The sequence below is a fragment of the Paramisgurnus dabryanus genome, chromosome 12 (assembly GCF_030506205.2).
Source record: "Paramisgurnus dabryanus chromosome 12, PD_genome_1.1, whole genome shotgun sequence".
Classification (NCBI taxonomy): Eukaryota; Metazoa; Chordata; class Actinopteri; order Cypriniformes; family Cobitidae; genus Paramisgurnus; species Paramisgurnus dabryanus.
This window is the reverse complement of record NC_133348.1, coordinates 10,010,331-10,032,079: the sequence shown is the minus strand read 5'-3', so window position 1 is coordinate 10,032,079 and position 21,749 is coordinate 10,010,331. Positions and strand designations below refer to the sequence as shown.

General features: G+C 35.0%; 1 protein-coding gene across 4 annotated transcripts in view; it reads left to right on the top strand.

Annotated features, from left to right (window-relative positions):
* Positions 1–19,083, top strand: part of filip1b (filamin A interacting protein 1b) — a 30,559-nt gene extending 11,476 nt beyond the window's left edge. The window contains exons 2-9 of one of the 4 annotated variants that reach the window (XM_065256558.2): positions 2,432–2,477; positions 3,132–3,401; positions 5,637–5,810; positions 5,925–6,103; positions 11,523–14,262; positions 14,429–14,493; positions 15,730–15,787; positions 17,939–19,083. In XM_065256558.2, the coding sequence (XP_065112630.1) occupies positions 2,448–2,477; positions 3,132–3,401; positions 5,637–5,810; positions 5,925–6,103; positions 11,523–14,262; positions 14,429–14,493; positions 15,730–15,787; positions 17,939–17,959 (3,537 nt within the window). In that variant the 5' untranslated portion in view covers positions 2,432–2,447 and the 3' untranslated portion in view covers positions 17,960–19,083. Of the gene's footprint in view, positions 1–2,431; positions 2,478–3,131; positions 3,402–5,636; positions 5,811–5,924; positions 6,104–11,522; positions 14,263–14,428; positions 14,494–15,729; positions 16,249–17,938 lie in introns of those variants that run through there. The other 3 variants (XM_065256559.2, XM_065256556.1, XM_065256557.2) reach the window with 3 other exon arrangements.
* The last annotated feature ends 2,666 nt before the right edge of the window (positions 19,084–21,749 follow it).

Genomic DNA, 21,749 nt, shown 5'->3' with positions numbered 1-21,749 from the left:
AGGTTTAACAGTTTAAAAACAGAATTGCAAGACATCAGAACATACTTTTATTTTCACTTTTTCATTACATGAGATATCATACAATAATAAATATGTGCATTAAAATCACAATCAGAATAAATATATTAATTATTATGCAAATATAACAAATCACCACTCAAATAAGATATGGATGTTAAATAACAGCTTTAATATTAAATAAATTAACAATAAAATTTGGCAATTAAAATCATTTTAAATAGACAACAATTACATGAAATCAATAAAATCATGACATGCAACATCAAAACATGCAAATGATAATAAATCCTGAATATTAACATATTATTGACATTACATTCAGATGTATACATTTTAGCACAAACAGATCGATGACATAGAATACAAATGAACGGGACATTTATAATGCATTATTAACTGTAAAAATAAAATTCAATAGGATTGTGTCAATCTTTGTAGAATCTCACCAAAAAAGTCCATATTATTTTCTTTACGGGATCATCCAATACTCCAATACGCCATCCAATGTTCTTTGTTTTGTTGCAATGATCCTGAACATTTAGTCAGATAAGAGTAAGATAAGAAATGGTCTGCTATTGTCATGTTGATCTTGAGACGCAGGCTGTGATTAACACAGATCTCCATCACCTGGCTGCGGTCATCATCATACAAGGTTGAGCATCAGGATTTGGATCTGTTGGAGATGGGAGAAAGGATAAGAGATGGAGACAAAACAACTTAATATTAGCCTGGAATTTGCTTAAATACTGTATGTAAAACATGATTTGACAGAAGTTTTAATATGATTCTGCTCAAGATACCTTTTTTTATAAGTAAATAGGTGAATGTTTGGTGAAAGATTTATTTATAAATTGAATTCCCTCAATTCACATAAACCACTGTTATCAAGCTAATGGCAGACCTGCAGAGCTTCACTCATGATCCACCTACAACAGATAGACAAAAATAATTCTGTTATCACAAGTAAATGTGCCACAAGATCACACACACAATCTCCAAAATGTTTAAACAGTAAATAAATTTTTTTTTAATGCCAGGATTGAAAGTAACATGCATACATCACCTTTAAAAACAGGATGTGTCTTTCATATCAAGCGGTCATACGCACTGCCTTCACTCCCAGTAAGATTACCTCACATATGAAAACTCTGAAATATCAATAAAAAAAACTAAACACATGTTGTACCACATTCTTTTCATAATTAGTTTAATAAACTTAATTTAAAATATACATGTATATGCTTTATAACAAACACTATAACAAATCATTATCCTAAGTCATTGTTAAAGCAGAGTCCCTGAAATATATCATTTAAAACAATATGAAGATTACCTGCTTTAAAGGGAATGACGCTTACAGTATGTTGACCTGTTTTAAAAGAAATAAAGTACACCCAAAACACACAAAACGTCAATTTACAAAATGTTTAAACAGTAAATATTATTTTTTTAATGCCAGGATTGAAAGTAACATGCATACATCACCTTTAAAAATAGAATGTGTCTCTCGTATCAAGCGGTCATACGCACTGCCTTCACTCCCAGTAAGATTACCTCACATATGAAAACTCTGAAATATCAATAAAAAACTAAACACATGTTGTACCACATTCTTTTCATAATTAGTTTAATAAACTTAATGTAAAATATATATGTATATGCTTTTTAACAAACACTATAACAAATCATTATCCTAAGTCATTGTTAAAGCAGAGTCTCCTATCATTCAAAACAGTATGAAGCTTACCTGCTTTAAAGGGAATGAAGCTTACAGTATAAAGTTTACCTGTTATAAAATAAATAAATTACAATAAGAACACACAAAACTTCAATTTTCAGAATGTTTTTAACAGTAAAGGATGATTATTTTACTCTCTTACCTGTTTGTGATGTTTGTCTGCAGGCAGTTCAGCAGGACTGATGATTCAGGGCTTTTACAGGTGAAAATAATCAGGAGGCAGCTTGAAAATAACTGACTAAATTTAAAATCAAAAAAGGAGGGAAATAAAGAACCCTTTTGCCAAGACACAGAACCATTTCAGCAAAAAATGGTTCTTCAGTAAGCTATGGTTCTATATAGAACCTTTACCATCGTTTCAGAACCTTTGAAGAACCTTTTTTCTTAAGAGTGTAAGTATTATTTTAATGTGATTAAATATTATTAAACAGAAGAATGGTTAGGATGACAAATCAGAAGTACAATTGCTGCTTTCTGTTATAAAAGTGTAAAGTGACTGCAGGTGTTTATATGCATTTGTGTATGCTGTTTCTAATGGTCTGTCAATACCTTGCTGATTGTGTGTTTATGGTTTAAAAGAAACCCTGAAGGATTAAACACTCGGTTTGTCCTACAAATATGAATTCTTTAAATCAAGTGGCTGGTTAAGAAGTGTGATGATATTTTTCTTAGTGATCAGATTCTCATTATGACTTCTCCCTGGTGGACAACAGCGCAGGTGAAAAATCTCACTTCTCAAACACTTACATGTGTGTTGATTTTATTTAACTTTCTGGCCTAACGACTTGTTGCAAAATTCAACACATTGAACATCTTGTTTTAATTTTAGGTGCATGCACTATTTTCTTTTTCCAAATGCTTTTCTGATGGGAACATGGATCCTGAGAGACATGTGGGTTGTGGGATATGAGTGTAGATATGTGTAGACGAGGTTTGGTGTGAGATCATAAGGGAGGCTGTTTATCACAAATCCTGATGTCATAGTTGAGCTCAGCAGTGGTTACGTAAAGAGAAATCCCCCTCTTAAATCTACAGAGAGAAACATGAGAAACTATTGCACATTGACACACTTCATATTGAAATATTACAGACCGTTAAATAACTGCAGATTTCAAATGGGTGAATGTCACAAAATGTGAAGAACAAACTGGGTCAGGTTATATTCACCCTAAAATCAAAAGCTATTTTTTTGTTTTTTGCACGAAGAAAAAAAGCATTGTAACGGTGTACGGTGTATGTAACATATGTTTGATGAAAACTTTTGTTGTAAAAGTGCACCGAACTGAAACAGAATGATTGGATGTAATGTTGTGTGATAATGTCTCGGGTCTATCTGTTCATGCTTATCTCTCTCTCTTGTTTGCATGTCCAGGTGAAGATGAGGTCAAGGACCAGCGACATGGAGGGACCAGAGAAACCGCTCGCTAAAATCCACAACACAGAGAAAGAGAGAAGCATGCTGGAGCAGATCAAGAAGAAACCCAAAGGTCAGAAGGAAAGCAGCGAGCAGAAAGTTCTTGTTTCTGGGACACTAAAGAAATCACAGAAACCTTGTGAGAAAAATCAGAGGAAAGCCGGACTGCTGGAGCTGTCTAAAGAAGATCTCATTCATCTTCTAGGAGTCATGGAAGGAGAAGTTCAGGTGAGAACTGAATGCACAGTAGTAGTTTCCTCCAAAATATTGTTTTACTACAGCCCATACGGCAAAATTATTTATTTTTTAACATATTTTTAAGTATATTTCAAAATAGACAAAAATATATTTACTGAAATATATTTTGAAAATGTTTACAAAAATATATTTATATTTAAATGTATATATTTTCAATATATTTTGGGCCATTTTTTGAAATATATTTTTAAAAAAATATATATATATTAAAGCATTTATATTCACATCCCATTGAAAGAAAACTTTTGTATGTTACAAACCTGTGCATATAACAGGTTTGAAAAAATTCAAATTAAATATATTTTCAAAAGCAAAATATACAATTGATACAAAGTTTTAAATTTTGACCAGGAAAAATATATATTTTTTGCTGTATGGGTTGTAAAATCAGGAATGTATTTGTTGCCCCTGAAATACATTTTGAAATATATGTTAATATATGAAGGTTAAAACTAAATATATTTTCAAATTCAAAAATATATTAAAGTAAGCTTTACTTTCTACAACATGTATTTAGCATAATATTAAAAACATCTATGTACTCCTGCGGTGATGATAAAGTTCTTTCATTTTAAAACAGTATGCAAGTATTGGTACATACGAACACGTAATAGAAGTTAACGTTGTTGTCAAGACCATGAACAATCATACACATGAAAATACAACTCCTTTATGAGTATAATTTAGCCATTAATGTAGGGCTGCATAACGATTAATCGCAACTAATCGTTTGCAGAATAAAAGTTTTTGTTTACAATATATATATGTGTGTTGTGTGTATAATAATTATGTATATATAAATACACACACATACATGTATAATTTTAAGATTTTTTTTAAATATATTAATATAAAATATATTTTCTTCATTAGTATAAGATTAGCCATTAAAGTAGGGCTGCATAATGATTAATCGCAACTAATTGGTTGCAAAATAAAAGTTTTTGTTTACAATATATATGTGTGTTGTGTGTATAACAATTATGTATATATAAATACACACACATAAATGTATCATTTTAAGATTTTTATATATATTAATATAAAATATCTTTTCTTCAAGGGTATAATATTAGCCATTAATGTAGGGCTGCATAATGATTAATCGCAACTAATCGTTTGCAGAATAAAAGTTTTTGTTTACAATATTTATATGTGTGTTGTGTGTATAATAATTATGTATATATAAATACACACACATACATGTATAATTTTAAGATTTTTTTTAAATATATTAATATAAAATATATTTTCTTCATTAGTATAAGATTAGCCATTAAAGTAGGGCTGCATAATGATTAATCGCAACTAATTGGTTGCAAAATAAAAGTTTTTGTTTACAATATATATGTGTGTTGTGTGTATAACAATTATGTATATATAAATACACACACATAAATGTATCATTTTAAGATTTTTATATATACTAATATATATATATATATATATATATATATATATATATATATATATTTTTTTTTTTTTTCTTAAAGGGTATAATATTAGCCATTAATGTAGGGCTGCATAATGATTAATCGCAACTAATCGGTTGCAGAAGAAAGGTTTTTGTTTACTATATATGTGTTGTGGGTATAATAGTTATGTTTACACACACATACATGCACAATTTTAAGAAAAATATAAATTTATAAATTAAGTTATATATAACTTATAATTAAAATTATATATAACTTCAACAAACTTTGAATTAGGAGACGCTGATTGTAATTTTAAATACTATATAGGATGGACAGTACTGTATTTGTATTGGGATGCTGCAAATACAACCCTATGTGGAATACTGTGTATCACATAATGCATTGCACTTGCATAAAACATAAAAAACAAAAATTTCATTTTTTTGCATCTTGTTTCACACTTTCAAGAAATATACACAATGTGATGTATGCAGAATGCTTTTCCACTGAAATCACTCCCACAGTCATACTGTATGTTTACTGTTCTGGTTTAGTGGCTTTGAAAGCATTGATCGCCCTCTGCTGGTGAAGTCTGTGGTAACAAATCCATAGCATTATTCAGAACAAGAGCTTTTGTGATATAATAGTGTGGTTTTATGGACATCCACAATGGTAATAGCAGGGTACCTAATGTACATTTATATAAATGTGTATAATTCATATAAAAATAATGGTTTAAGAAAAATAATGAATATGAATTTTCTAATGTAATGATTAAATCCATAAGGCACGTGAGGACATTATCCATATGCTCCAGTCTGAGAGAACACGGCCAGAGGTTCTGGAGGCTCATTACGGTTCTGCGGTTTCCATCCAACCACTGCAGGCTTTACAGAGAGACAGTCTGATGACCGGCACTGATATGACTAGAGATGATGTCTATGACATTCCCATGATAGAGGTCTGATTCATTCAGCTTAAAATCATTCACAACTAAACAGTCATGTGATGCTGGATCACAAAACAAACGTATGACAGGTCACAGATTGAATATAATGATGATGTCTGTCTGCAGCTGGACCGTCTGGAGGAGAAACATCGCGACACATACAGACGGATGTTAGAACAGCTTCTGTTAGCAGAGAAGTGTCACAGACGGACGGTCGCCGAACTGGAGAGTGAGAAACGCAAACACGTCGACTTCATGACTAAAAGCGATGATTTCACCAACTTACTGGAGCAGGACAGAGAACGGTGAGGAGAAACTTCTGTGTATCATACTGTAGGCTCTTTATTAAAGTCCCCATCAAATCAAAAATGAACATTCTTATTTTTGTACTGTTCATTATAAACATTTCTATTTTCATGTGCCCTCATAAACTCTTAAACTGCCCTCTTGTGGCGATCCTTCTCTGATGACATCAGCTTGATGGTTTGGGCGGATCATCTGTTAACTCCGCCCCCTCCCACTGCTGCAAGACAAGTTACATTTCTGAATAGAGTGCCGCAGGGATGACCTATTTTTGTAGGCCAACCCGGAAGTTGGCGGGACACTGGTTCTCTCGCCATACAGCTCATTCATTTTTTCCCATAGACATTTGGATTATTGCAAAAAATAAGCTCTCTGTTTGACACAGGTTTATGACACTTAGACGTTTTGTTCAACAAGTTGGTCTGCACAGCTGAACACAACTTTTATGAAGTCCAAATTAAAGTAAAGCATTGCTAGTAAAGCTTTTACATCTCCAAATTCATGATTTTTTTGCATTCATCTGTAAAGATTAACTTGTTGGACAAAACGTATAAATCTCATAAACGTTTGTTAAACACAGAGTTTATTTTTGGAGATAATCCAATAGTCTATGGAAAAAATGAATTGAAAGTTAATCTTCCTTTAACTTCCGGGTTGGCCTATAAAAAAACATCATCATGTGGCACTCTATGAAACACCTCATTTTCTTTATCCAATCAAAACACAGTAAGCTACGCCTTTTCCTCATCTGATATTATATTCACTTGAAAATATGTCACAATAAATTTAATTGCAATGTCCTGTTCACAAGGACTTTAACATTCACCTTCCTCGGTTACTCAGTACATTAAACTTTACAGAAAATTAGATACTGTAGATTTGAACTGAAGATTTCTGCATGTGAAATGTGCCATTGCAAAAGCACAATAATATTAAGATATTAAACTACAGAATAAACTGCTTGAAAAAAATCTGATAAAAAGTGAAAAGTGCAGATCCTTTACGAAAACTAACCGTGGTTTGATTACTATGGACAAAACCATGGGTTTACTACAGTAAAGGTTGTTGTGTTTTAACTGTAGTAAAACCATGGTTAATTTTGTAAGGTATATTAAACATTATGTCTATCTATTGAGAATCAGGTGACTCATACCTCCAAAATCCAAACATTTTCAGGATGAGATAATGAGGTCATTCATCCTTAGTCTCATGAGACCCTCATAAGGGTACTTTATCTCTGTCACGCTCCTCTCACTAAATCTTTACCCACCTGAACTTAAGAAAGGTACGATTATTGAAAGGAGCTTACATTATTAAATGCATTAGCTAACATGAAATAACATTTATTAATCTTTGTTAATGTTAGTTAATGCCAATACAATAGGGTGATTCTCGCAAAATTAGACATATAAGGTGTCATGAAACATTTTGATAAAAAAAGTAAATGGTATCAAAATAAGAAGCATAGAGTTACAAACATCTCTTCATGTACTATTTTGCACATAACTTCAAATGACATCATACAAACCAACCAATTTTGTTGTTTTTTCCACATTTAAGGGGAAATTTTTATTACCGCAACGTGTCCATGACTGGATTTTGGTTCTTTGACATGGAAATATTTATAATAAAAAACTCTAAAAAATAAAAAGCTTCAGTGCATGTTATACTATAAACATTTACAGTAAAGAAACATGTGGTATTTGGTGATCATTGCTAAATGCAGAGACAAAAATAAGGAATATAAATGTGTCCAAGACCAATTTTCTCATCCTCCGCAACAATTTCAATCATTGTTAATTTAAAAAAAAAATTGTTGGAAGGGACATAATTGACTGTGACACTCGAGATGGCTAAGCAGTTCTTATTTTTTCTCTCCAGATAAAAGTTGAAATTTTGTTTGTCATCGTACCTAGACAACATGAGTTTGTAAATGCATATATTTAATGTAATATCATGTTGCGGTAATGATCATTTTTAAAAATTATAATCAAAACATTTTAAATAATTCTATAGAAAATATTTTTTAAATCCTCTTAAAATAATGGTTATAGTAAGTTCAGACCTTTACTGAGCCCCTAAGGCAGGGGTGGGCATCGAGGGCCACAGTCCTGCAGAGTTTAGCTTCAACCTTAATCAAACACACCTGAATGTCATTTTCAAACAGTCCTGAAGACTTCAATTCAATTTTTCAGCTGTGTTTGATTAGGGTTGGAGCTAAACCCTGCAGGGACACTGGCCCTCAGGACCAGGAGTTGCCCACCCCTGCCCTAAGGTGACATTGGAGTAAAAAAATCAAAAAAAAAAAAAATTCAGTTTAGTTTCATGTGAGCACGCGAAACTCAATGCGGTAGTTTCACGTGAGCACGCAATAGTTTCACGTGAGCACGCGAAACTAAACTTTATTTAATTTTTGTTCCATGTCCCCTCCACCTTAATCATATATGTACAAACAAAATTGGCTTCAAGGGCTTTTAAAAAATTCTTATCCTGGACACCTTCTAAATCTGGATTTCATGAGGATCACAATTGTTTATGTCAGTTCTTTGTGCATTAACGAATAGTAACAGTTACAACGTTTGATTTAAAAATGTATTAGTAAATGATGATGCATTAATTAATATTAACAAACCAGTGTTACCGGTATTCACTTCTGTATAGCAGGATAGCAGTCATTTAACTGTTCTGCAAGATCTTTAATCATTGTCTAAACATTTGTGGCTAGATCTTTTTTATTTAAACCAGAGCTTAAAAGAAATGAAACTGATAAAAAACTATGTGAAATGTTTGATTGCTTTAATTTAGCTGTAATGACAGTGATCTAGAGGAGGCGGCGATGTGTGCGAGCAGCACATTCCTCTATGATTGTCTCATTTCACAGATTCATAACAGGTGAAGTCACGCTATCACCACCACCACCACCACACACCACCTGTGAATGAACGTGATGGGAAATCCCGACAGGAATATAAAACTGCAGTGTGTTCAGCTTTTACAAAACATCTGTGATGTCTTTCCTGCTTAAAGCAGATAAAGTGATGTGATTAATATGGGTGTAGTTTTACTTTTCAATGGTTAATAGGGTATTGCTACTGTAGGTTGCTGAGTTGTTGTTTTAGGGTTGTATGAAGGTTACTCACTGCTCAGGCCTCAGTGATGTTCTGTCAGTGTATGTTTGTTTGTCTGTCAGGTGCAAATCATCCAATTAGTTATTTAAAAATAGTCAAGCTGCATTATTTGAGTTTTATATACTGTATGTGTGTAATATAAACTGAGACTAAATCTTCGTTTAAAGTACTTGTAAAACATTTATGTGACGATGCTTGGATTTGATTTATCTCTCATCTTAAAGGTGCAGTGTGTAAATTTTAGCAGCATCTAGTGGTAAGGTTGTGTAGTGCAACCAACGGCTCAGTCCACTGCTCACGTCTTGCTTTTGAAACACATAGAGAAGCTACGGTGGCCGCCATCGGACAAACATGTCATCGTTGGAGACAACTTAGTTAAAAAGTTTGGGCTTCTCTAGAAACATGGAGGCACAAAATGGCGGCTTCCATGTAAGGGGACCCTCGGTGTATGTAGATAAAATGTCTCATTCTAAGGCAATGAATGAAAGGTCTTTATACACCCCTGATAATTTAGTTTTGTATATTATTTAGCATTTCTGTCAAGAGATCCTTCTAAAAATTACACACTGCACCTTTAAATCAGAATTTTACTAAAAGATGCTAACATTAAATTACAGATAAGATGATTTATAATCCTCTCTCCTCTCCAGTCATTCTGTTCAAATCAAAGTCTTCTTCAACCATATCCAAATTCTGAGCAGTGCCAATTATATAATTTAACTTGAAGGTGTTTTTTATATTGAAGCAGAATAAAGCAACAAAGCAAAAAATGATTTTCTTCTTCCTTCTTTCTATTTATATAATAATAATCCACACTCCCAAAACATCCCAAAACAAAGTCCCAAACATCCCCAGGCAGCATAAATACAATGAGATACATGATTTCTGATTACAAATGTAACATTATAAAGACTATCTTTTCAAGGTTGGGTCGCATGCATGACATTATTGATGTAATGTAATAGTAAAACTATAGGTGTGTTGGTATTATTATAATAGCATTGCTACATTCAACTTAAGTAATGTCAAGTCAGAATTACTATACAACAAAATCAAACTTATTTCTATTAACCATACAGTTAATGGGCGTAATCTTTAAACCTTTATCTTTTCTTTAATCTTTTGTTCATCTTAGTTTGTGTTGTTTTAATATGCTATACTTCCTCATTGCATTTGTGAGTGACATGGCTTCAGCTGAACCGAGAAAGCGTGACATTGTTCTCCCAGAAAACACATTTTTTTTCTCCGGCATTGTTCCCAGTTCCCATGGGAACACTGAGTTGCAGTAATTGGGTCATTTTTTTGAAGTTTATGTGCGATGGAAAGTGGGCTCTTGAAATGCTACAGAAGGTTTAGTGCATTGGCCAGCGGTTTAATTGACTGCTTCCTAAAACAATACACTGACTTGGAGAAAAAAGAGAGAGAGAAAGAGAGAGAATCTGGGAAACGAGTCTCAGTGTTGTCTGTTAGCTCCTCCTCCTCTGACCATATATGGGCAGTAGTGTTGGAACGATGATATCAGAGGTTGAGTTTCACACCACATTCACATCTCACTCCACTGATGACATGTTTGGAATGTGATGGAGAACTCGGAGAACCTTGGAATGATGCGTCTCTGTAGAGTAGCTTAACTGTGCACTATGAAGGAGAGACCTGGACTCTTTCCCAGCTAGACGGGGTGAGTTTGAAAACTGTTTGAAGTGAATGCAAATGAGCAGTAAGCTTGGATCCGTTGTAAAATTCTCAAATGTGCATTATGAAAAGTGAGGAAATAAGGTCATGGAAATCTGAATCAAATACGCTGTGTTTTTTTTTTTTTTTTTTTTGCTGTCTGGCACTTATTTTCTAATGGTCATGTTAGTCTTAGTTAAGTAGACTCCTGCAGAGCAGGTCAGTGTAAACATTTACCAACACCGTAGACATTTCTTTAAATCCCATTGTTGGCACCGCTCTTGTGGTTGGACTTTTAGCCAGGTGGACACTTTTTCCTATTGATGTGCCAGGCTGTTGGTAAGCTGTTGTAATGCTATGATCATTAAGCGTAAAATGCTCAGCGACTGACAATAACACAAACACTCTCTTAATATAATCTGTGCTCTTAACTATCATGCTTTATTCAGAAACATACAGCTCCGGATTTGACATCATGTGACAAGGATCACGTGGTATTGTTTCTCATTTAGTATGTACCAAACGACTCTCTTTATGTTGTATCTCAGTTGTATATGGGAGAAGTGAAATGGCTTTTATCTAAATTGAATCCACTTCAATCTCAATTCTGTATTTTCTTCAGACTCAAGAGATTGTTGGAGCAAGAGAAGGTGTTCCAGGCTCGCAAAGACAAGGATCACAGCAAACGTCTTCAGAAAGTTCAAGAAGAGCTGGTCCAGCTGAAATCATTTGCACTAATGCTGGTGGATGAAAGACAGCTTCACATTGATAAGATCGACCAGCAGAAACAGAAAGTCCAGGACCTCAGCGAAAAGCTACATGAAAGAGAGCAACAATTGGAGATTGCCGACAGCAAAGCTAAAGAAGACGGCCAGAAGATCCAGAGGTTGGAGCTGGACCTTGAACATAAGACCTCCAAATTTACACAAGATCATGAGGAGATGACCACCAAACTAGCCAAGCAGGAATCTGAAAGCCGACAGCTGCGTCTGAAGTTGGCCAGCCTGTCACGCAAAGTCGAGGAGCTGGAGGAGACCAATGGTACCCTGCAGAAATCTGAGGAAGATCTGCAGGACCTGCGGGACAAAATAAGCAGAGGTGAATGTGGAAACTCGAGCCTCATGGCTGAGCTGGAGAACCTTCGGAAGAGAGTGCTGGAGATGGAGGGCAAAGACGAGGAGATCACGAAAACTGAGGCGCAATGCAAAGAGCTAAAGAGGAGGCTTCAGGATGAGGAGAACCACAGCCGTGAGCTGAAACTAGAAGTAGAAAAACTGCAGAAGAGAATGGTGGACCTGGAGAAACTGGAGGGAGCTTTTAATGTGAGCAAATCTGAATGTGCTCAACTTCACACCAACCTGGAAAAAGAAAGAGCGCTTACAAAGAACTTAGCCTCTGAGCTAGAAACGGTTAAAAACCACATGAAAGATCTCGAGTGCTCGGAATCGAGGTTGGAAAAGGTTGAGATGAGTTTAAAAGACGACTTGACCAAACTAAAGTCGTTCACTGTGATTCTGATGGACGAGAGGAAGAACATGGCTGAGCGAATTAAACAAGAGGAGAAGAAAAGTGAAGAGTTGAGTAAAATGTTAAAAGCGGAGCAATGCAAAGTCACGGACGTCACCGAAAAGCTGATCGAGGAAAGTAAAAAGCTTCTTAAATTAAAGTCAGAGATGGAGACGAAAGCGTCCGCTCTTATGAAGGAAAAAGAGGACCTGAAGTCTCAACTCGCAAGCGGAGAAGAGAAAATGAAGGATCTGAACGAGAAGGTATGTCAGATGCAGAGTAAAATGGACGAGCAGGAGGAGGCCAAGTATAGGAGATCAGATAAGGTGGGATTTTCTGAAGAGGACAACAAGGTTAAGGAGCTGACCCAGGAGATCGAAAGACTCAGGAATCGCCTTAAACAGCTTGAGGTTGTGGAGGGTGATTTGTTGAAGACAGAGGATGAGTATGACATACTCGAGAAGAAGTTTCGAACTGAGCAAGACAAAGCCAATGCCCTGTCCCTGCTCCTGGATGAAATGAAGACACAGATCACCAAGAACAAAGCCATAGAGAAAGGAGAGTTGGTGACCCAAGAAGCCGAGCTCAGGCTACGTTGCCGAATGGAGGAGGCCAGAACGAGAGATCTTCAGACTGATGTCCAAGCTCTAAAGGAGAAGATTCATGAGCTCATGAACAAGGAAGACCAACTGTCCCAGCTTCAGGTGGATTATGCGGTTCTCCAACAACGGTTCATCGAAGAGGAGGATAAAAAGAAAAACATGAGTCAAGAAGTCCTTAAACTAACCCAAGAGCTGGAAGCCACCAAGCGATACAGCCGCGCCCTTAGACCGAGTATGAATGGAAGGAGAATCGTGGATGTTCCTCTTACTTCCATTGCAGTACAGACCGACGTGGACATCAACGAACACGCTGAGGACGAGACTGCGGCAGTGTTCATTCAGAAGTCGTTCCAAGAGGAAAATCATATTATGAGCAATCTGAGGCAAAAAGGTCTCAAGAAGCCGGCGGTGCTGGAGCGTTACCCTCCAGCAGCCACAGAGATGGGAATGAGGAAACCATGGACGCCTTGGATGAAAAAGAAAGAAGCAGTAACTATCACACAAGAGGTTACGTCAGGCAAAACAACCCAACAGGTCAACGGAACAACGACCACGTCTCCGAAAACAGGTCGACCCCTCCATATTAGGGTGACACCAGACCATCAGAACAGCACGGCCACATTGGAGATAACCAGTCCACGTGCTGAGGACTTCTTCGCCAGCACCACTATCATCCCAACTCTTGGTCTCCAGAAGCCTCGGATAACTATCGTTCCTACATCTATGCTGCCAAAGTCCAAGGCCAATGGAGGACCTGAGCGGATGAAGTCCCCGGTTACTATCACAGCCATCTCCAGAGCTAAATCTCCAGAGAAAACTAAAGGCTCGCCGATGGAGCATCCTGCCTCTCCTATGTCCATCATCACTGTTAGTGCAACGCCAATCTCCCAGGCGTCCATCTCCCCAGAACCACAAGAGATGACCATGGGCAGGGCTGTGTTCAAGTTAACCCCTGAAAAGCAAACCGTTCCTACGCCTGTCCGAAAGTACAACTCCAATATAATCACCACAGAAGATAACAAGATTCATATCCACCTGGGGTCACCTGGGTTCAAGAAATCTCAAGATGATAAAAGCGGCACAGTAACGGTTTGGCCTAATGGTGTAAGTTCAGACGGTAAGGACGTGTGTACGGGAACAGTTCTGCGTTCTCCTCGACAGACTTCTGCTAATTTGGAGAACCCCGGCAAGATGACCAGCAGCATCACAATAACTCCCATCACCTCGGCTCCTTCGAGATCCACTCAGTCTGTAGTGAGTATATTTCTGTATCTGTTAATGTGTGGACCCTGTGAACATTTGTCTAAAATGAGTGGGCATATTTGCCATTATAGCGAACGTAAATAGTCATTTAACAATTAATACTGTGATTCTGTGTCGCTAAAAACAAAGTTATGACATTCAATCTTCTATATTACAGTTGCTTCTGAAATGTTTCAAAATGATATCAGGGGGTGTCTGCTCCCTAGATAGCTCTCTTTCAAGGTATCAATGAATCAAATACATTCCCCACTACGTACTGTATGATCTCCAACTAACACTGGAATGTATTGATGTGTTTCTCCACCCGGGAAAGATTGTCAAAAATCCTTGAGATAGTAACTCCGACTGACAACCCCTTATATCTCACATCTTAGCTTTAATATCTAGCCCACCTTTTAGTATTATGTGTGACTGTCACTGGGTTAACCTGCTTATCCCACAACCTACTAAATTAAACAGCAATGATAAGAACCAAAGCAAAGGTCAAATGCATGACAGCATACTGTATGACAGATGTCAGCTATTTGTGAAAAGAAGTTGTCGGCAGTTTTATGAAAAAGGCATCATGTTTGTCTTTTTTATGTGGATGGCCACCCTTGTCCCATTATTTATGTTTTATTTATTTTTGTTTACATTTCAGTTATATTTAAAGAATGCATCTTATGTATTTTCTTTCAATATCCTCCATCCCAGTGACTGCTTGTTTGCCGATTCCCCCAAATATGGGTTTACCAAACATTTGTACTTTTACAAATGCAGATAATTTAATGCATCTAATCTGACGCATAATGCAAACAATCTTAAAACGCAACAGGTTGTAATAAAGCTGCTGGCCGCTAGAGGGCGCTTGTCCCTAAAACACTTTACGACGTCATAATAAGCTTGCACAAACAACCTATGGGGTCATTACTTTTCCTATATTTATAAATCAATCAAATGTATTTACAAACATGTTATTTATTTGTAAATTAATTATATTTACAAATGAAAGAATGTATTTATTTGTAGATTTGTTTTAATTTTACTTGATAACAGTGACGGGGGGGGGGGCTTTTCTTCCGAGAGGCGCGAAATCAAAATATTTGTTCGTAGTGTCATGTTTTTTTTGCGTCATGTCTTTTATCATAAACCCTTCGAAGCATCTGCCGCAGGCTCGTATTTTGACATGACACGTGATGCACATAAGTTTCCATAATGTGCTCATATTTTGAAATGAGTACATGTTGTGACGAGTTTAGCATCGTGCGCCCACGAAAAAGAAGTCACCGGCCGCCACTGCTTGATAACAATTCCATGTTTACAAGTCGGAAAAACCTTAATTTTCAAAATTAGAAGCTACATAAGCGAATTACCTAAACTTTAAATATTGCAAATACACGAATACTATGTTAAAATGTTAAAAGAAATTCATTGTAAACACTGGCGAGATATAAGCTTACGTTTTCTGTCTTTTTGCAGCATGGAACGAATGTGCAGTCATCTCGCTCCACAACAACAAGAATCCCTGTGTCAAAAGGTATGAAAACAGGGAAAGAAGCGGTTATAGGCCTGTCCACGACATCACGATCTGAGAGTCAATCTATGAAAATTGAACTGAGGAAATCTGTTTGCAGTTCTTTAGTCACAGGAGGAGGAAAGAGTTCATGTTAATACATCACCCCGCATTATCATTCACACTGGGCCTTACATTTCTGAACTGAATCACAATATTTCTGGTGTATATATTATATCTATGTCAAACAAGACTTTAGGTACTGTACAGACACATGTAACACATGTAACGTGTTTCATCTCCGCACGTATCACTAACTGTTTGTTGTTTTCTTTTCATATTTATTTGTTCATTTACCATTTCACTCATGTTTTACTTTGCAAAGCTGCTTGTGGAGGTTTCCAGAGGGCTGAAAATGCGTTGTATCACACGTCACAGGTTGCATTTTGTGATTCCACTAAATAAATATTCTTCTGCCTTCGAAATACACACTGATCTATTGTTATTTTGGTTTTTTGACAATAATTGAAAATGACCAAAGCCTGATGTGAACTCTGATCACCAGCGCATTACTGCATTACATCATCATCATCAGAGCACCTGCACCCATGACATCATCTTATCAGAGGTATTGAATATCAATCAGGAAACCTCCATAACATGTAAAGAACATTTTAAAGCATATAGATGTGTAGCATGTTCAGTCGATCGACTCTAGACCTGCATTATCTCACTGACTTATTAACACTGTGAATATTTCTGAATTTTATATAAGGCCTTAAATTATAACAACAGAACAGCGTTGAATTCATTTCAATTAAGTATACTGAATATTTGATCTTAATTTAATGAACAAAACAAATAGCATAAAAGCCATATGTAAATGAGCTGCACCATTCCCTATTCGGCAAAAATATATATATTTTCAAATATAATTTTAAATAAAATTGTCCAAAAGAGAAATAGCCAAAAATATATGTATTGAAATGTGTTTACAAAAATGTATCTTTCACAAATATATTTTTAGGACACTTTGTATATTTAAAAAAATAAATATACATATATTAAAGCATTTATATTCAAATTGCATTGAAATAAAAACTTGTTAAAACATAACAGGTTTGAAAAAATAAAATTAAATATATTTTCAACTGCATAAATGTATTTAAACATTTTATAAAAACTTTATATTTTGGCCAGGAACATATCTTTTTTTTGCTGTATGGGTTGTAAAATTAAAATGTTATTTGTTGCCCCTGAAATACATTTAGAAGTTTATGTTTATATATGATGGTTTAAACGACATATTTTCACATTCAAAAATATTTTTCCTTAAGCTATAATTTCTACAAAATGTTAAATTTATTTAAGTAGTATTTGTGCATATATTTAAAATAATTATTTGGCCAATGAAACTTATTTTTTGCCATATATGGGTCTGATTCTGATTTTAAGTTTTTGCTTTGTACAAACATTAACATAATGCACTTTGAACATTTCTTTAATGAAGAGGTTTTAAATGAGATTGACTTTTGTTATTTGCTTTGCAAAACCATTATGAGAATTCAATGTCCATCATGACAGAATGATGATTTTTAAAGGACTTTAACTCATCTGATAGAAGAAAAGATGTCTCTCCTGAGCTCTCTGAAACTATTCGTTCATAATGAAAACCTGTCTCACATGTTTTCTTGTTTTTAGTAAAGATGAGACACACATTCATTTATTAATCTATAAGTTTTCAGAAATACATTCAAATGAAATTGATTGACAGTGTTTTAAACACACCTCTCTTATGAAAAACATGCATTTGGCAAATGCATCGTTCCTCATTCTTATTTGTTATTCAGCGTAATGCAGATGTTTCTCGTGAGAAGGTTTGCTGCTTTGTGTATCAACATCAATGACTTTTAATTTGATTAATTCCATATTCATTGCAGTGCCAATAATCTGCCTGCATTCATTTTCTAATCCATTGATGTACAATAACAAGATCTGATGACTAGCAAATGACATCACTCACCAGTTCTGAGAAATCAGTCATAAAATCCTTCTGATATTTTCACCATACGTGAGTTTGAATCTGAAAGCGATTCTTTCCATGAAGTCAATGTTGGATTTTAAGAGCTGTGTGTAATGTGTCTGTATGCTCACGTTCTCTGTTTTCATCCACAGAGAATGTTGTGCCCCATGTGAATCGAGAGGGGCGCTGAGAGTTTGTATCAGATGAGTTCAGAGCGACATTGAGCCCTGCACATCACTCCGAGAATGTGATGTAGATCCATCAAACCTGCTTGGTGGAAGCACAAAGACCCGTAGTTTGGTGGCATGTGTGCATGTTTTCACATCACACAATGATGTTTTATGAGAGTCAGGCAGATCAAGTGTTAAAAGAGGAAAAAAACTGAAAATTGAACCGAGACTTTGAGGTCAAGATGATGTCAATGTGAAAAGCCAGAGTATGTTAGAAGCAGAAAGCCAGATGTTTGTATGGATTCTGATAGACACATTGCTTTAGCTTGATGCAAATTACTTATTGTTCAGATAAATTCCCCTTTTCTGAGTCTAATTTGGTCAAATTATCCACTTTGAATCATTAAAATGTCTTGAGAGGCCTATAGGATTAAATACATACACTGTTAAAAGTGAAAAACGTTGATCCAACTGTTCATTTGTTACAGTGTAGATGTTGCAAAAGCATTAACCATTTTTAATATTATTATACTTTCAATGTCTCACCTTTCATTAGTTTGCAATCCCCTATATTTACTTTATTAATATTATTGTGGATGATTGATTCATCAACGCATAATCTAAACAAGAAATGTTTGTTTTGATAATATTTTACCATGATATAAGTTCAGTTGCTGCTTTTTAAGAAATGTTTTCATCTTGCTATTATGTAATGTAAATGTAATGAGTGAAACACATAAAGATGATCTGGAGGATGAGATGAATCTTCTGGAGGAGCTTTATGGGGTCCTGCACAATACTGTAAGCACAGACAAGTTAATTCAACTTAAAAGCAGGGGAATTTGTTGTCCTTGCTGTCCTAAAATGACAGTTTTGCCTTGTTAAACACACAAGTAACTTTAATTTAAATCTACTTAAGATAGCTAGATTCATAAATTAAAATTTTTCATTCACTGAACATAAAATGTCTCGTTCCAACAATATATTCTTGTTAGATTAACAAAACATTTTGTTATACATACCATCCTGTTCAGTTACCAGTATGAGAAACTTTATTTCATCTTATTTTAACAGTTTTATAAAAAAATTTATACAGCAAAAAATATATATTTTTAAATATATATTTTTAATATTTTCCAAAATATTAAAAATGGACAAGAAATATATTGTGGAATATGTTTACAAAAATATATTTTTCACCCATATATTTTTTTGGCCATTTTTTTTGTAAATTTTAAAATATAATTTAAAAATAAATTTATTTTAAAGCATTAAAAAATTATATTTAGCCCTCGATATATTTCAATCCAAGGAAATATATTTACGTTGCATTGAAACTTGAATAGTTTTAAATGGGTTCAAATTTAATATAGTTTCAACATTTTTTGCCATATGGGATGTAAAATTAGAAATGTATTTGCTAGCCCTTGAAATACATTTTGAAATACGAAGCTTAAAATTAAATATATTTTCAAATTCCTAAATATTTTCAATTGAGAATTACTTTCTACAAAATGTATTTAGCATATATTTTAAAGATATTTTTTGTCATATTGGAAAGAGAACTCTTTACCTTTCAAAAAACCTGCAAACTAAAGGTAACATCAAGTGAAGCAAAGGTTACTTATTTTTTGAGGTTAAAACTAAATCAGGGTTAACACAGTGAATCCACTGCAAACTTAAAATTTAGATCTGATTCTCTTCTGAACGTCTGTTTATGATTCTTTAAAATAAATCCCCACATTGTGTTTATATTTGTTTTACTCAGAAATATTTCACAAAGTAAAATAGGTTGAGATCTTTCACAGGTGAGTCTGAGCACTGGTATTAAATATTTAGTGGATGCTTTATAAAAACAAAGAGCTATGAGGTGTAATTTCTGCTCTTGTTGATATTAATGTGATGAGTAATATGGCAAAGCCTTTAAATAAAAAGAGCAGTTCAGTGTGTGATAAAGTGCATTATACTCATATCAATGTCATCCATTTCCACTTTACCAAATAAAAACAAGTTATTCAGCAGGTGACTTTATATTTTCTTCACTACTTTCCACTTCTTATCTACTGCTGAGACTGTTGCGCATGTACTGTAACACAGCAATGTAGGAAATATACAACCCCAAAACAGAAAAAGTTGGGACACTGTAGAAATTGTGAGTAAAAAAGGAATGGAATAATTTACAAATCTCATAAACTTATATTTTATTCACAATAGAATATAGATAACAAATCAAATGTTGAAAGTGATACATTTTGAAATGTCATGCCAAATATTGGCTCATTTTGGATTTCATGAGAGCTACACATTCCAAAAAAAGTTGGGACAGGTAGCAATAAGAGGCCAGAAAAGTTAAATGTACATATAAAGGAACAGCTGGAGGAGGACCAATGTTTAGGAATGGGAATGTTGTCCTATTCTTGTCTAATACAGACTTCTAGTTGCTCAACTGTCTTAGGTCTTCTTTGTTGCATCTTCCTCTTTATGATGCGCCAAATGTTTTCTGTGGGTGAAAGATCTGGACTGCAGGCTGGCCATTTCAGTACTCAGATCCTTCTTCTATGCAGTCTTGACATTATAATTGATGCAGTATGGTCTGGCATTGTCATGTTGGAAAATGCAAGGTCTTCCCTGAAAGAGACGACGTCTGAATGGGATCATATGGATCTAGAACTTGTATAAACCTTTCAGCATTGATGGTGCCTTTCCAGATGTATAAGCTGCCCATGCCACACGCACTCATGCAACCCCAAACCATCAGAGATGCAGGCTTCTGAAATGAGCGCTAATAACAACTTGGGATGTCCTTGTCCTCTTTAGTCCGGGTGAAATGGTGTCCCAGTTTTCCAAAAAGAACTTCAAATTTTGATTCGTTGGACCACAGAACAGTTTTTCACTTTGCCACAGTCCATTTTAAATGATCCATGCCCAGAGAAAATGCCTGCGCCTCTTGATCATGTTTAGATATGGCTGCTTTTTTGACCTACAGAGTTTTAGCTGGCAACAGCGAATGACACGGTGGATTGTGTTCACTGACAATGTTTTCTGGAAGTATTCCAGAGCCCATGTTATGATTTCCATTACAGTAGCATTCCTGTATGTGATGCAGTGCCGTCTAAGGGCCCGAAGATCACAGGTATCCAGTATGGTTTTCCAGCCTTGACCCTTACGCACAGAGATTGCTCCAGATTCTCTGAATCTTTGGATGATATTATGCACTGTAGATGATGATAACTTCAATCTCATTGCAATTTTTCTCTGAGAAACTCAGAAAACTATTTTTCGCCGCAGCATTGGGAGAATTGGTGATTCTCTGCCAATCTTGACTTCTGAGAAACACTGCCACTCTGAGAGGCTCTTTTTATACCCAATCATGTTGCCAATTGACCTAATAAGTTGCAAATTGGTCCTTCAACTGTTCCTTAAATGTACATTTAAATTTTCTGACCTCTTATTGCTACCTGTCCCAACTTTTTTTGGAATGTGTAGCTCTCATGATATCCAAAATGAGCCAATATTTGGCATGACATTTCAAAATATCTTCCTTTCAACATTTGATTTGTTATCTATATTCTATTGTGAATAAAATATAAGTTTATGAGATTTGTAAATTATTCCATTCATTTTTTACTCACAATTTCTACAGTGTCCCAACTTTTTCTGTTTTGGGGTTGTAATAGAGAAAGAGAAGAATTACTAAATAAACTGAGAAACTTTTTTGAGATTTGTTGACTTGTACAGTAGGACAATCATAGTACAAAGGAAATTACTTAGTTATCTCAGAAATACAAGATTG